The sequence below is a fragment of the Dermacentor variabilis genome, chromosome 4 (genome assembly GCF_050947875.1).
Source record: "Dermacentor variabilis isolate Ectoservices chromosome 4, ASM5094787v1, whole genome shotgun sequence".
Lineage (NCBI taxonomy): Eukaryota > Metazoa > Arthropoda > Arachnida > Ixodida > Ixodidae > Dermacentor > Dermacentor variabilis.
In genome coordinates this window covers 164,111,334-164,128,628 of record NC_134571.1, presented here as the reverse complement: position 1 = coordinate 164,128,628, position 17,295 = coordinate 164,111,334, and the positions used below count along the sequence as shown (strand labels likewise).

General features: G+C 44.7%; 1 protein-coding gene across 1 annotated transcript in view; it reads right to left on the bottom strand.

Moving 5' to 3' along the window:
• The window catches only part of LOC142578404 (uncharacterized), a 31,671-nt gene extending 14,625 nt beyond the window's left edge, over nt 1-17,046 (bottom strand). Inside the window, exons 1-4 of the mRNA XM_075687794.1 lie at nt 16,668-17,046; nt 14,746-14,920; nt 8,010-8,125; nt 2,954-3,098 (exon numbers count right to left, since the gene is read on the bottom strand). Of these exons, the coding sequence (XP_075543909.1) occupies nt 2,954-3,098; nt 8,010-8,125; nt 14,746-14,920; nt 16,668-16,804 (573 nt within the window). The 5' untranslated portion in view covers nt 16,805-17,046. The remainder of the gene's footprint in view (nt 1-2,953; nt 3,099-8,009; nt 8,126-14,745; nt 14,921-16,667) is intronic.
• Between the last annotated feature and the right edge of the window lie 249 nt (nt 17,047-17,295).

The window sequence follows — 17,295 nt, the reverse complement described above, 5'->3', positions numbered from 1 at the left end:
AGATGAGAGCGGCGCATTTTAGCCACGGCACAGGCCGCTTTCAAGACACACGAGCGCCGGCAACACGTCCCTACAGCGTCCGCCAAAGGCGTCTACAACGGAGTCCGCGATTCGCGTGGACAACGCCGTAGGAGACGCCGCGGTTGTGTCCCCTCTGTACGGAGCGGCGCGCGAGGAAGACACCGGCGTACCGAAGAACGCCCCTCCTTCCTCGCCTCACCCCCCTCCGTCGCACGTCACACGAGCGGGCACGAATCCGGGCCGCGTTCATCGCTCACGCACACGAGATTGAACCGCGTTCGCCGGCTCACCCTCACGCGCATTCACTCATAAGAAACCTCAAGGCGACGGCTATGCCGACACCAACGTCGACGGAGAAAATCCGCCTGGAGTGTCCATATCGCACACTCCAGGAGGTGTGCTATCGGAATAAAATGTGTAAGGATAAGGCTTCCTTATACATGACAGAGTAATGTCGGTGATATATATATATATATATATATATATATATATATATATATATATATATATATATATATATATTGGATATGTCATCTCGAAATACAGGTGTCAAAGTGGTTGGCGAGAAATGAAATATTGGGTAACCTCAATATGGGTTAAGGCTAAGCGAAGTAGAGGATAATTCTTTGTAATACATTAGGGCGGACAGCAGCTTTCTGGAAGTTCACGGGGCTTGCCACAACGTACACAGCGAATTTCTATGGTGTATTCTCAAGCACGGTGGCATAGGCGACAATTTGTGTAAATATTGCGGCAGAGGTAACGGAACAACCCAGTGGAAATCGTATCTTGCAAGGCCATAAATGCAGACTTAGTGAAAATTTCGCATGGGGTAGTGAAAAATTTTTCGGTCTCCAGTGTTTCTCACATTCTGCAGACATCGCAGATCGCTTTGAAGATGATAGCTCCATGTTAGCCCTTCAAGGACAAGACATACAAATACCCAGAAAAGGATGTGTATTTTCTACCTATATGTTTAAGACACATGCAGAATAAGGACAATGAAGAAGAAGAAAAATATATTGTGCAAACTTTTTCAGCCATAGCGGAAAAACACCAGACAGGAAACTGGAAGTGCGCTTCACCCCAAGCCACCTAAGGCTTCGCTTTAAATTTGTATAGCCCGCCCTAATCGCATGTGAACCATCAATGTACACTTCATTTCATTTACATCACACGTGTTTCACCAGTGCAGCTGGATATCTTGCACTGACCTGTATCGTGTGACCTTGCTTTCAAAAAAACTTCCTTTTCTTCTTCCTCATCCAGTGTCCTTCTCTAAACCAATAAACGACGCTTGCTGCCTGTAATTCAGTGTTGGCTGAAGCCATTTAGCCAGAAACATCGTGATCAATATGTTGTATGTAGGCAACACTCACCAGTAACATGTTAAAGGCATGGAAACACGACTGGCAAGCAGTCAATTAGTTTTTCATCATCTTCGTTTGTAATTGGCACAGGCTGCAACTGAAGGTTCCTGGGAGGATCTATGCCGACGATATATTGCTGCTAACGGAAAATGCAAGCGATAAACAGAGCCCTGGGAATACATGCGTGAATGGGGGGACATATCCATACCTTAACTTCAGCGCACAGAAATTGGAAATTATGGCTGTTCTTGAAGAGGCGAATAGCAACTTGGTCTCAATTACAAAGAATGGCATACGCGTCCTCCAGAAATATAAATATCTGTGGGTTTACACAAACGAAGGGACTAGTAACTGAACCACCAACTAACCTAATTGGAGGACGAAGGGGAAGCGTAACACAGGAATAATGAAACACTTTGGGGTTCCAAATAATATTAGGAGGTGCCAATATTTTTGCAAATGACTACTAGTAGCAGTGCTAGTGTTCGCAAACGGAATTTTCTGCTGATCAAAATAGATGCCGCCTAAGTGTGATGTTAACCATAGGCTGGTATTCGGTGGTAGCAGTGAAATGCCAAATGAAAAAGTCGAGGGTGAGATGGGACGCACTTCTTTCAAAGCCACAGAAACGCCGTGCAATGTTACTTTTGAAGAAAAACTCCAGAATTTGGGCGATAAGAAATGGGCGGCTGATGCACATAAATATGTGTATTTGATAGGCGTGAACGTGGAATAGAAGAAACGCTCAAGAAAATTAGCAGGCAAGTACCGGGCAAGGAAATAAATATCAAATTGATAAGCAAGAGTAATCAAGAGGAAGTGAGGCAAACAGGAACAGTCAACTAGATGCAAAGGCTGGCCACAGAAAAGAACATGCATACCTTCAAATAGAGCAAAAAAAACAAATCATAAAGAAATATGTTTGTGAGTGCAGAAAGCGCCCCCTTTTACTGCCTATGGAAAGAAAAGCACACCACGGCACATATTTGGCACAAGATTAGGCGTGTATAAACTGCACCATGGTTCTGAAGCCGCTGAGAACATTGAAATGAAGGGACCAAATATTAAGCCAGCAAGAGTGTACGTCTTCTGTAGTAGGTGGGTTCCGAAGAGGGTCAGACATGCGGTGAAGACATTGATGAAACCGGAGTCGCTACAAGCATAGTAATCTAAAATATAAAGATAGAGGTTTCAATAATCACAGATAAGTAAGAGATAATTAAAATTATATAATGCGGCACATGCAACGCGCAATTAAGTCAAGCCATCTATGTGACTACTCCATACGTGGTTTCAAAGGGGATGCCACTAAACCTGAATATTGTGCTTACGTCCGCGTGACTTTGCACAAACAGAACTCTTCCAACGACGACAGTGTTTTCCTTTCTCGCCATCACTCCTTCATTTCCATATAAAAGAATGAAATGCAAGTTGCTTATTAACATTGAGTTGAAGCTGCAAAAGAACTTCGTAAAACTTTATTGGGCGTTTCAATGCAGTTACAACGCACAATCGTCAATAGCTGCCACGACTGAAATTAGGTGACGGATGAAATAACTTACCAGACGAACGCTATAGATGCTGTAGAGGTTAGATGGGAGAAGTCGCGGGCTCAGCAAGGTTGGTGAAACCATATGGCAGTCAGCGTAATTGTTGTCTCGATCCGAGTGGTACCCCACAGCAATAAAAATGTCCACTGAAGGATTCCTGCGTCAAGGAAAGTTGTCAGCTCTTATCATTTTCTTCCGGTGAGCGCTATCTTTGAGTAGATAGCCCTGAACGTTGTCGGAGCGTTATATTATTTGCCAAAATTCAGATAGCTTTAACAAAATACTGCTCAACATTATAGAATACGTTTTTAGATGTGCTCGTAAAAAACTCTATCCGGCGGAAAGCATGCACACCCGCAGTGTAATCGTTTTTTCCCGTTAGCACTTACTCGTGATAATCACCAATAGCTCTGAGTGTAAAAATAATGCCAGTCAATGGTCAATGCAGTATCTACAGCACTCAAAGGTTAACTCCCCAAGCAATTTCGGCAAAATAGCGAAAAATTCGCGGCACATCAATCCCTTGCAGAATATTGGCGACGTGAACGCGATAGTGATATTTCCGATAATTGGCGTTTATTTACCGGTAATATGTTTACGGTTTGTAAAAATAATTACGACTGTTGCATACTTATGCCCATCCATACATGAATCGGACAACATTATGGGCACATATGCTGACGCGTGAAGTGGCAACCTCGCTGTCATCAACAAAGCCGAATTATAACATGACACAGTGTATGCTGTGGTAGCCACCGAAACCCAGTTGAAACTCCCTGGAAAACCCGCAGTTCCTAGTATCGTGGATGAATCTTTGTTGCAATGGCTATCCGAGAAGCGGGCGCCCTTGACATGGTGATGTCAGTTGCGAATGTGGCGCTATCGCATTAATATGTTTGACGCTACGCACCGTTTATGCCACCTTTTGTTACATCCATTCGCGGTGATTGGTCAGCAATGTGCGCGTACTAATAGCAAGTACGTAGTGCTGAACTTGTTCTTTCGGCAAATGTCCAGCACCACAAACCGGTGTCTCAATATCTCTGCCAGGCAAGGCCGCAGCTAGCAGTAAGTTCGGCCGCGTAGGCAGTTGTCCGTCTTACCGCGACAGCGTTAAGAGGAAGCATTAGCTCCAGCCCAACTCCGACGCTGCGCATTCAAATACATGTAAAACGCGAAAACGCTTTTCTGAGATAACCCCTGCACCGATTTTAATAACGTGTTTGCATTTGATAAAGAAAGTTAAACTCCAGTCATCGTGGAAGCGGAATTTCGATTTAGGGCCTGAATTTTGTTGAAAGAATTTTCAGAAATCCGGAAGTTAGAAAAAAAGAAAAGCACAATGTTTACAAAAATAATAGCTCTCCGTCAAAAACAGATATTGCGGTTCTTTAAACTGCATACCTAAGATGATTAAAAGCGGACAAATTGGATATGCCAATTTATGTATTACGTGAATTTGTTGCCCTGTTTACAAGGGTTCAGCAAATGCTCTATTCACACATTACTAAATGTGTTGATATGCATGTGTAACATATGAACTTTGTCCACTTTAGATGTGGTATGATAATAATTCAGGAAATTATATCATTTTTCATTGCTGAGTAACGGAGCTGTAAACTTAATAGCCTCGTTTTCTGAAAATTTGTGATTTTTGCCAAGTTTTAATAAAAAAAATTGGAGGACGCTTAAGCTTCGCCTTCAAGAGTGGAACGCGACAGCGTTCCCGGCCACCCGCCAAGGGGTGTAAGACAATGGGCTACGGCGCAGCGACTACGCGCCCCGCATCGGACGCGGTGAGCGTCGAGCAACGCAGCGTTCGGCGCGACAACGAAATGTGCGCCTGAGCAAGCAACGCACGCCTGAGCCTTAGAAACAGCGCGTTCACTAGAGGCGCTTTTGTACCGCTTTGAAGCATCGAACTCGTGGCTCAGTGGTAACGTCTCCGTCTCACACTCCGGAGACCCTGGTTCGATTCCCACCCAGCCCATCTTGGAAGTTGCTTTTTAGTTATGAAGTGCCTGCCGTGATTTATCGCTCACGGCCAACGCCGCGGACGCCGACACCGAAACCGACGCCGACGACACCGGCTTTTCTGCGACACGAGCTCCTTAACGCTATCGCGTTAAAATTGAGGGCCCTAATCAAACATTTCTGAAACCAGTAGTCACTAGATTTCAAGTTTTCTGGTAAATGCAGCAAACCTCGCCAAGTTTGCCGCAGTGGTCGTCGAGAAAAACGACTTCTCGTTCTACGTGCATCTAGATAGGAGCGCCCTAGATAAACCTTCCTCTTAAGGGCTCCGTATGGCAGAAAATCTTGTGTCGGCGTGGTAGTCGGCGTTGCCGTACCGTAATCGAAAATTGCTTTATATTTTCAGCATGGCACTAAAGTTCTTCTATCACCGAAGTGGCTCACACCTTGACTTACATTCTGTGCAAAGTTATTCCTCGGGATTTCGAGAATGGTGAGAATGGCAGCGTGTAAACAAATATCACGAAACAAACACCGAGAGTGCACGCCTTTTATGGTATACGTTCTTAAACAGAAATGCTAAAAGTGCGAAATAGTGACAGACGATGGGTCCACGCAAGAGGCCGCCGCGTTTCTACCAGAAAGCTCGCCTTCGTGCGTAGCGTTCGCCTCCAGCGTTTACCCGTTAGCATTACGCTTACGTAGGTTGTAGTTGCCGGCAAGCGCGAGAAGTAGTCAGGGATCTTAAAAGCAATTGTGTTCCACTTCTAAAAGCGAAGCTTAAGCGCCCTTCAATTTTTTTTGCCTGCTGGCAAATCAGCAGCCAGAACATAATTAGTTGCCCAAACCGGTAGTGAACTTCGGTCACTGGGTCAAAGTGGTTAGATTCAAACGAACAAACGCAGAAAGTATCTGAATTGTCAAATGATACTAAGACCACTAATAAGGAGCAAGACGGCCAAGAACATTGGGCCATATCATTAGTGCTACAAATGCGAATCCCAGAATTCAATAAAAGTTATGGGTCAGAACAACTTAAATGAAGACTTGATTGCGAACGCAATTCCCTTTCATGACAATGATTGTCTTTCTAGCTTGGTGCATCACACCAACGTCAGTTCAACCACATGCAAAGACGCAAAAAAGCAGAGTATTGTTAGACAATTTTGGTTTGACGTCGGTAGAAGTGCTACGTACGTGAATATCTAGCAGGATCGAAATGCGCATACGCCGGCCGAATGTAGGGAGCCCCGTCGCCTCTGACGTACCTACGTGAAAGCGGTGTCCTTACGTCGCGCGTCCCACGTATGCGAGACGGGCTCTACGAGCTGCCAGGAAGAGAACGAAGCCCGAGCCAGCCCAAGCTAGTATGGACGCGCAGTTCGCGGGGTTTCAGAATCACGCGTCGACTGCGATTGGGGTTCTTTTTGAACGAACTTCACTGTAGTAGTGTTCACGTCTGCCGGTAGAGGGCGCCAGTAGACATGCGGAAGTAGAGCCCTTTATACGGAGGCAACGACCTATGGGTTTGCAAGGCTCTCTGACTATTGCGTACGCTAAACTGCAAACGTCTCACGGATGCGGCGCGTAGAGCACATAGAACTCGAGCGTTTGCGTGTGGAAAGCTTCTGCGTACGTGAAACTAAAGCTGCCTGTTAGTTTTCGCTAGCGCACACAATGGCATATTTATATTAGCGGAATAAGTTATGCATGGGACGTGAAAGTGTTGGTGCGCGACAGTGCACTTCATTGCGCTTTTGGTACAAGAAACAATGGGCGACGACAAATTGTGTTCGTAGTGAGACTAATAGGTTTCTGATATTAATTATAATGTTCGCGCCATTGCATATCACTTACAATACGCGTAGCGTTCACAGTGAACGGCAGGAAGAAAAATCAGTATCGTTTTGTTTTTTCTGCACGTATTGTACGGGTTTCAGAATTTGCAAGACCGCATACGCCGGAGTCACCGTAAACAAACGCCTGTAGGGTATCAAAGAACTAATTTTGGCCAAGGGTAGATACAAATTTTGTACTATGAGCTGCAAAATTTTTTTGCGGAAATATTTATTTAGTGAACACAACTGCATAGAACGGGAACGAAAAAAAAAACGAGAATTTTAAGACACAAAACGCAACTAAACTTATTTAAAAGGATATTGAATAAATACAGTAGTCCATTTAAGACAACTAGATTAGGATAAACACGCAATAAAAATATTGATGGAATCTGGGTCGCTGAAATTAACAAAACTGGGGCAAAGAATATTCCAAGTTATTTTTGTATAAGGCAGAGTTAACAAGTTCAAAGCTTGCGTTCGGCCGAGCGTACTCTGAAAACTTGCTATATGAAGGCTGTTCACAGCACGAGATGGGCTGACAAGCGTCAATGGGGTTGGTTGAAGTATGGAGGAGAGAGTCAGTAAAGCATGACGTAGCTTGTTTTTCTCTACGTGCCCCATCAAGCCCAATGGAACTTAATAATAATAATAATAATAACAACAACAACAACAATAATAATAATAACAATAATAACAATAATAATAATAATAATAATAACAATATGTTGTTGTTGTGCAGTAGGTAGATAGGTGCGTTATCTCTACGAGGTAGTAAGCATGAAAGTAACGAAAACTGTACATTTGTTAAGGTTAGGAACTTCGTTGCGAAGTCTGGGAATAAAGCCCGGAGAACTGTTTGGGAGGTCATTGAGCGTTTTAACACGCTATCTCATTTACTCAGGCTGGACGGCTGCGATGAAGCGGTTAGTGCAGCACGTAAATATCACAAAGCCGTTTACTCAAACCTGAACTGCATTGCTCGGCTTTGCAGCAACACGGAACGCAACCGTCCAAAATTCCAGTTCTAATTTCCCCAGTTAGTCATTAGAGTGCTCTCTTCTCACCAAGGCACACCGAGGATATTTTGCACTTGGTCATTGTAAGAATATAGCAATTGGGTGCCACACACAGAGCTCCCAACTTTGTGGTAGCGGCTTCTAAGAATAAAGATGCCGCAATACGGTATAGCGTTGCAGGGCAGCGTATTTTGCTAAATATGCCTCATGCTTTTGATTTTACTGGGCGCCGCTCACCTTAATGCCTTGCCAATGTCTGGAAAATTTCCCGCAGCATACAAAGGGAAGGAGAGTATGATGTAACTTGGCCGATTGACGTTGTCATGTTTGTCTTTCATCAAATTGAAGAGCATCTGCGACCAAAATAAATGTATATTATTTTAAATGAGCCCACAAGTTTTACCCAGACAGGCTACACAGGAAACGCATGAAAAAGCTAACAGTGAAACATGTCGGCTAAAGAGACACAGCTGACAACAAATGGAATAGTCCGTGAGAGGTACTGTAGTTTCTACAATTCTTGCCGGGAAATTGTGACCTATGCTCGAAAGATCCGTATATATTTGCTGGTACTGCAAGCGTGGTACTGCAAGGAATCCACGGGCGCACGCGGCGAAAGATTTCCGCGCTGATTGGTTAAGTTTTCCGCTACGGAGACGACAAAATTCCGCCATCCTAGTGACATACAAATGCGCCGTAAAATCACAGGTGTAGAGGCGATAGTTGGGACAAAACAGACGAAAGAAAGATAGTGCCGATGCATCATACAACCATAGGTTTCCAGACCCCACCACTTTTTTGACAAATGCAGTGTGTGGTTATCGCTGACAGCGTTTCTGGCACGGTGTCAGAAAGGCTGTCGTTCGTCGTCTTCGACGCGTCCGACGTACAGACACGTGAAATGTCTCTAGGATGACGCACCTCCAGAAAGCGTCTCTGGAGCATATCTTCCCTGAATACAACTTACTTTCGTTTTCGTGCGCCATCGCTGCTTATGGGACTTATAGCAATCCCGACATAGCGTTTGGCAAGCATGCTTGCCAAACAAATTGACAGTGCTCGCGAAATTAAACCTGTGCTGTTTGGTTTTCAGCAGTTTACATGTTTTGCGTGCGTTGGCTGGCCAGCATCGGGCTTTCCTGCTGCGGCGCAGTGCACGTTTCCGCATTGAAAGTTCGGTCGCGATAGGCGTGTTCCACCTCCTTCTACGCTGCGTTGTGTAGTGCGCAGCCATCCATTGTGTTCGACTACATGTAGGAGCACCCGACGGCTACGCAACTTGTCGGCAATCTTGCTTGAGCACTGCACGGGCCTGATTTTACGCCCCGGCCCTGGCCCGCTTTATGAAGCTATGGGGCCCCACTCCGAACTCAGAACGGGCCCGTCCCTGGCCTGTGTTAGTAATCTCAGGGAGCACCTGGGCCGCCCGGGTGCTTACTGCGTGACCAGGCCCGGCGTGTAAGTACTAAACATATATATATATATATATATATATATATATATACAAACAGGCAAATTTGCGGCCTTAGACGAAAAATTTAACGCACAAGTAGAAAGGGACACCAACACCCCTTCTGTTAGCGTTCGAATAGCATAATAGTATCGATAGTTGTAATAGTGTAATCGCAAAAAACGGTAACAGGGAAATGCCTTGAAGAGCGGGTTTTGTATAAATAATTTTTACGTACATGGAAACAGTCTTACTTTTCGTGGAGAAGAAACAAATAAGAACACCTCTTTGTCTATTCTATTTGCTAAGGTGTACTAACAGCCAGCTGTTTGCACGTGTCCCTTCATTCACCTTGGCAGAGAATGCCTTGGACGTTGTAATGCATAACGCTGGCGTGTGCTCTAAGACTCGACTTAGGCCCTTTATTGAGCGGGCCCGAGTCCGGCCCGAGCCTGTGGCTTCAAGCCCGAGCTCGGAAAAAACCCCCACAAAACTCTACTGACGTCCCTTCCCGCGCAAATCTCTCATTCTTGCAGCTACTCAAATCACGTGTGCAAAAAGAAAAAAAAAAGGCCAGCCGTGAGACGCACCTATCAAATTGCAAATGTTAATCGAGCGATGCACCTGGGCACCGAGGCGCAACGTAGAGGTCGGCAGTCGAGTACGGTCCCGGGATTGTCGCTACAACCGAATCACTATTGGTTCCCAGCCATGTTCACGCGTAGCCTTCTTAGGCGATATGTAAGCGCTGACAGAAAATTAGACAATCACCAGCACGGAAGCTTTGCTAAGGTTACATTGCTATTACATGTTATTCCTTATAGCCAATTTAGCGCGAATGAGCTTCCGGACGTAGCAGTTGGCCTTTAACATTGTTAGGCTACCTTAATTCGCATCACCGTTCGTGCAGAAAGTCCGCAATGTAAATGTTCTAAATCTCGCCGACTGAAAATAACGAAACCTTAAGCGACCTCGTACTTAAAATGGTTACATTGTGCGGTTTCCACATGGGAAAACCACCATACCCTATTGAGATACGCCGCAGTGGGGGCCTCTCAAATAATTGTGACCACCTGGGGCTCTCAAAACCGAACGCACCGCATACGGACGTTTTGCATTTCGCCCTCCGCCCCCACTGAAATGTGGACACTGCGGACGCGACTGGATCCCTGCCGTATGGGTGACCTCGCGGTGCGGTCGGTAACAGGTATGCTGTTCTTCACCGGGGCATCTTCGGCGCATAGAACTCTGCTAAAGGCAAGCCAGCACGCTGTGCTAGAAATGCGTGTTAATAGCGCCGGACCGGCATGCGTTCCCTTATACATAATTTACGGCGTTTTTTTTATCATTGCCAGAATCTTTGTATAGTCCGGCGTGGCATATACCACAATTCTACTTCACGAGCTAGATTATTTTCAACGGCGAACAATATTAACGCGAGAAATTAGAATAAATATCTGAATAATTCAAACAATTTATTTTAAATTTAATTCCTAAATGAAAAACTTTTCCGCACTGATTGCAATTTACGAGCTCTAACCGGTGACATTCAATGTCATATTGTCACGTAGTGGTGACGTTGAAGAACACAGTAGCACCACTGTGAACGACAAAACTAAATTTTATTGGGCGAACCGGTGCCCACAAAACAGGCTACACTTATAGCACAACGATAGCGGCGAACACAGTCGGCGATCGTCGAAAATCTGGTCAGCGGGTCAAGCGCGTCGGCTTTTATACAATAGTCGTCGAATGTTCCAGACTAATCGTTGGGACCCGCGTGCCTTCCACAAAGTTCTACGCCATTCGCGTCACGCGATGAAATCTGATAGCACAAGGTTCGGCGACAACAGACAACGGGATAGAAGCATCGATAGCTTTCCAGAAACTTCGGATGCATGCAGGCGCGTCCCGCGCTGTGCGATAACATTTGTTAGGTGGCGAAACGTGGTAGCCCGATAAAGATAAGTACGCGTGTCAATATCCACTTTTATCGACTTCTGCCATTGACACCTGTTTCAAGAAATGCCTTCCGAATATGTGCGATGAAACGCAATGCTGGTCTAGTAATATTTTACCTTCAATACATGAAAACGCGCTTTGTTAAAAAGGTGCGAGGAAGTACTGTGGATCCTTACTGTAAAATTGACAGTGTTTATCTAGAAACTTCAACATTTGGTGTAAGTGCATGCGCCTTGTGAAATCAGTCACGTCAGTTCGTCTACTGCACACATGCGCCAGAGTTATTAGTTGTAAACTTTATTATGTAACTTTTGATAGCTATTTGAGTTTACATATTCAGCTTCAGTAACGTCCACTATTTTCGCTTAACCAGCACAATAAGTACATTAGAACTATATTTCAAAAATGCTGTGAACATTAACATAAATCGCGCTGTGTTTTTGCACAGGTTTACAGGCTTACCATGACCTTGAGACGACCTTTTATACGAACACCTGAGGAGCACGCGTAACGCGCCCCATCGTAACATGCGGCTGCTTCGAACCAAACGACGTTTGTTTGCATTTATTAAAATTACACCACTTCCACATGCGATTATTCCTTTTCCTGGGGGGAGGGGGCGAAGGGGCGCTCTTCATACAGTTTTTGAGTCATTCAACATTTGGTGACAAAACGTTTGGTCATGCTAACAGTTTCGCATTGGATTAGTTAGTAATTCCACATCAGCGAATGATTCTAGCAATTAGCCACTCTGATCTTTGTGCCGAATAGGAGTGTTGGACACAGATATTCCGTGTTCAAGTGCCAGTATAATTGAAACATTTTGATTGTGATGAATAACGCTAGAAACTTCGCTCACTTAACTGGACAGGGAATTATATGGGGACTATTATTGACTGGCTCTCTCATTCACAAAATTCATGACATGGACCTCTGCTGTGCACTAATGGAAAGATTACCCGCGGATTTTCTTCTTGCACAGTTTTGTGTGATGGAAAACTTCTACTATGACGCCAAAATACACGTAAAACGCTAGCAAATTCTGCAGTGGTAAAGCGTGGCCACTGTTAATCGCGACGCATGCCAGTCGTCTTACGGGTGGATATTTCTGTAATCTGTGAATTATCGATACGCCCCTACAACACGCCCTTTTGCACGACACTTCCTTGTGTTCCTGTTAGTTTCGCTGGTTAACGAAATGTTGCAATCAAGCTACGCATTTTCACGTGTTTTCAGAGGGCGCATTCGCTCCCCGCCGTCATCCATTGAACGGGCGAGATCATGCCACCACCTCTCACGTTATCACACTTGGACTTCAGAGGGAATACTGCTGCGACGCCGAAGGCGATGGTGGAAATCATCCACGAGTGTCCATGTAATTGCTACCGCAACAAAGAGGAGTGTAATTAGCTGTAAGCGGGGAGTGTAACTAGCTGTATATGGGCCTCTATCACTGTCACCTTTTGCCGTGCCGCAACCATGTTTATGGCGCGCCCTCCACACGCCTGTGCGGTGCACCCAAGTTCGTTAGGGTGCCACGATGCGCCCACGCCAATGCGCGTGGCGGGGCGGGAGGGCGCGCGCGCATAGAGCTACCTCACTGTTCTGGTACTGCGGCACTCGCGTGAAAGCTGCGTCGGTGAAGCGCGCCTAAGTGTACACGTGCACTGCCGTCATTGCGCATGCGTGGAAGCGAAAGCGGCGCGGCCTCTCGAGCGCGTGTGCGGGCCGCCATTCGTCTCGAACACAGCACGCGCCGTGCACGCCAAGACCACAGAGTTTCCTACAATGCAGAGACGGCCAAAACTCGTGATTCCAAGTCTCGCCGAAAGTGGTAACCCGCCTCACGCCCACCAGGAGAAGCGGCAGTCTGAACAGCGTGTCGAGGTCACGTAGTGGGACGGAGTCGACCAACACAGATGCGTAGATGTCGAAACTTCTGAAGAATGCCGTGCTTTGCAAGGCTGCTGTGAAGACCAGGGGGGGGGGACCACTTATTGGCACATCATATACGATACGAATGGGATTCAAAATAAGTTGATAATAAACCTTACAAACTGACACAATGGAGACGTAAATTTTAATAATCGAACTCATTACACGATCATGTGCGTCGGCTTTGTCTTCTTTCGCATCAACGCTTGGTTGCCACTTCTTCATGTGCGAGTTGTTTGGAGTAAGATACAAATACGCGGGATTTTTTATGACATCCTTTCATGTTTAAAGAACTTCTCGATGAGAATGTTGATTAGCTAAAAGAAATATTGAACAGATAGCGGGTTTTCAGGAGGCGCGCCACTAATTATTATATGGGGAGGTCATTATATAAGGCATGTTGGCCGTAAGTCACTAACAAGTGCTTTTACGACAAAACGAAGGATTGGCTGTGGAAGAGAGTTTTTTGTTTATAAAACAGAGTCTTGTTGGGCAACAGGCGTTAAAAATGTTAGTGCTCCGATAGTAGTGGAACGCATGACACACATCGGAACTTATATCAGGGTTCAGATGGACATACCCCGGGTGGTCAAAATATTCCGGAGCATAGCACAAAGACTTTCTTATAGACTGCGATGCAATGGAGCGCTAAACCAGAAGCACCAATCTTTCCACCTTTTATGGTGTACCAAAATAAAAAGCAGCATTCAATGTAACTAGTACCCGCAGCGCAGCTAATACGCAGTATGCCTTGTATACTACCGACTACATGAAAATGTGGTCAATTGTTTAAGTGGTTGCTCCGCTAGATTGGACAATCAGCTGATATAGCGATTTATGTGCGCAGTTAAAATGTCGCATTTGATGCTGAATGATAATAAAGCTGATAACTGTGATCTTATTATTCCTAAGAAGGAAAATTTAAGAATAAGGTACATATAAAAATGGACCCCATGCTGATTGTGACAATAGAGAACGTTCCCATAAATAGGTGTTATATAGGAAAAACGAGGTGTTATATAGGAAAAATGAACAGAAGCAAAACGACATAAAAATTAAAATGGGGCATAAAAAATAAAGAAAAAGATAAAGATGTCATCACCGTTCACTTGTCGGTCGATCGAACGCGCATCATCGCTGAATCGGTTATCATGGCACGCCAAATACACCCATGCATACGTAAGCCATCCCTGGACTTATCAAGAAAGGAATTGGCATTCTTGGACAATGGCAGTGCGGCCAGTGAGTGGTGATGACATCGGTATTTGGCAGCTTCATCTTTATGTTTTATAATTTTTATGTCGTTTTCCTTCTGCTTTTTTATATAACCTTTTGCGTCAAACAATAAAATTTCAGTTGACAGTAAGCGCTTGTCCTTGTTTTTTTCATGGTTCCCCTGACCGGCTTCGCACTCCACCACACAGTCTTATGCGAAATCAACTATCCCAAACCATCACCCTTGTAAGGTATGTACTGTAGTTACGTTTATTCCAGATTACCCACAGTGTTTTACGTTACGCAGGCATGAGTTTCGTGTGGCTGATGACCATTTTCACTTGGCAGTGCAACGCTGGACTGGGTCCAGTGGCCGAACAGACATGCTTTTTAAGTTTTCAGAACACTAACCTGTAGTCCACTGGCACAGTCGAAGTTGACTTGTTTTATGGATCCGCCATAATTTGATAGAGGAGGGTTAACTTGTCCGTAGTGGTAAAACCGCTTAGTCCACAAATAGTCCAATGTTGTCTTGGTCATGGGATTTTTGGCAAGTGCTGTCATGTTGGCAACGCTCTTACAAAACCTAAACGTGGAAAACATGAATAGACATAAATCTTGCTGTCACCGATCTCACGAAGGCTACATTATCCTTGTGATCTAAGTAAGTATCCGGCATAGCTCGTTGAAGTTTCTTTGTATAAGCATGTTATCCTTTACAACAGTCGTGACACAGCTCTACCGACATCTTGCGACTCCCATAGCTTCACTCAAGCAGGAGCGGTTCACTGCGAGGGATTGGATATAATGTCTGCCTCTAACTATGCATTTCAATTCATGCATTTGAATGAAATTGGTCGAAATAATTGATCATTCGATTTAGTGAAGTACATCAAAGAAGAAATATATTTGTGAAATAAATCAGGGGAGTCAAATTTTTTAAATATACTCTAAGGTGATTTGACGTTCGAAATTTTAGTTTTCCTTTGCCAAGTTGTAAGTGACAGGAATTGCTGTGTTTAATTGGAACACTTCAATTACTCATCCGAAGCATTGAAATCGACTCCAGGCAACAACTTGTACGGTCAAATACTTGTGGGATCGTTCATTAGAGTTTCCAGTTCAAAGTGTCTCTAGCACCGACCTCGATTTAGGGTAAACGCTTCTTTGTATTTCCATGTACCGGCTTCGACAGTGAAAATTTAAATGCATTACAGTAACACGTGCGATATTCTCAATGCGTGCTTGTGAAATAACCTTTGGATATGGTCAGACGTTTTAGCTAATGCTAGCCACATTCTTAAATTATATAAGCCTCGGCAAGTTCATATGGCATGTCCGTTCACCTTATCCAAGACATTGTCAGCAGTCGTACTCTGATTATTTAGTCACCTAACCATTCTGTTGCATGCGTTTTTTGTCCTAACGTGCTCAAATCAGTTGGTAAATGAGACATTCCAAATACATCCCGAATGAAAGATCACGTATGAAATATTATTTCGAACTGCTTACACTTACAAGTTTTAGTCTTTGCGCACGTGAGAACAAGAAATCGCGAAAGCAAGACATTATGTTTGCATCGCCCATCTGACGTGTTGGCACCGCACCACACTCAAAAGTTTGGTGATTAGAAAAACTGCTAGACTTAGTCAGTGTCTCCAACAGTGCGGCTAGGCATTCATAATACATGCGTTCTGTTTGATACAGCTTGAAGTATTAAGTCGGATGAGAAAAATCTTTGCAAATGCAATATGCCAGCTATGATTTCACGGTAAACCCTGCTTATCGGTGGTCGTTCATCAGTTTTGTAGAAGCCTTGTCAACAATGTAGTCGTGTTTGTAGATTTAAAGTTAAATTAAGAGTACGGCGGAATATTCCAAATATATTATTATACCAAATTGATTTGTGCAAGCTGTATTTCAAATCATTTAGGAGCCTATGTATGTTAGCTTGCAGACACTGTAGTGGTTATAGTAACTACTAGTCTGTGGCGAGGTTCTTTCATTCACTGGCCGCATAGAAGCACGTGGCCAATTGTGGGAAAACGTGTGGGATGGAAATTTTTGATGTCCATGCCACGTGAGGAAAGGTGCTGTAAAACGTGCATGCCTTCAGGCCGGTTTTCACTTTAAGCGGCTTAACAATTGTTGAGGATAATGGACTGGCTGATGGATGAGGTTGTACGAATAGTCTCGAATTTTTTTTTTCCTTCTGACGTATACTCTCATGTCTCTAATCGTGCAGTTCAGTAATACCGCACGCCGAAGTGTAGTAAGTATTGGCTAAGGTATAACAGTTCACATTACACTGCTAAGGCAATCACAGCACGTACTTGTAAGTGATGCCGATTCCAAACTCCGTCTTCTTCTGCTTTGCGGCGTTCTCCACGATGGTGTCAAACCCTTTGAACGAGTAATACTTTGTTGGGAAGAGTTCCAAGTCAAAAGGTTCGTAGAACGGGTAGGCCATCACAATCGAGCAAAGCCCGTCCGGTGGGACACCCAAAAGATCTCTTCGAAATGGAGATTCTAGCGTGCAAATGAGTGAGCCGAGCGGCAGTGGCCTCTCTGCGGGAGAAGAAACATCTGGTCTAGAGCGCGCGCTAGTGCGATAGTTAACAGCAGATTTGACAACTATTCTACAACTTCACTTGCGTGTTTATGCTTCCAGTAAAAGAATTTAGAAACTATTTATGACCCTGATCGGCATCATTCCCCTGCCCTATTGAGCCAGTCGCTATTTGTCATGCACATAAACTCTTAACGCCAAACTACACGTTCGCTTGCCGGTATGCCTACTCGTGCGAAGAGGGTGCAGAACAGATGGCACGCGTCGAAGCGTGGCGCGAATAGAGACATCTGTTCGAACAGATATCGGAAATGTCCACACAAGGCAAAAACACTATATGCCCAATACGCGAAAATCTGCCGTTGTAGCCGGCCGCGCGACCGAATAATGGC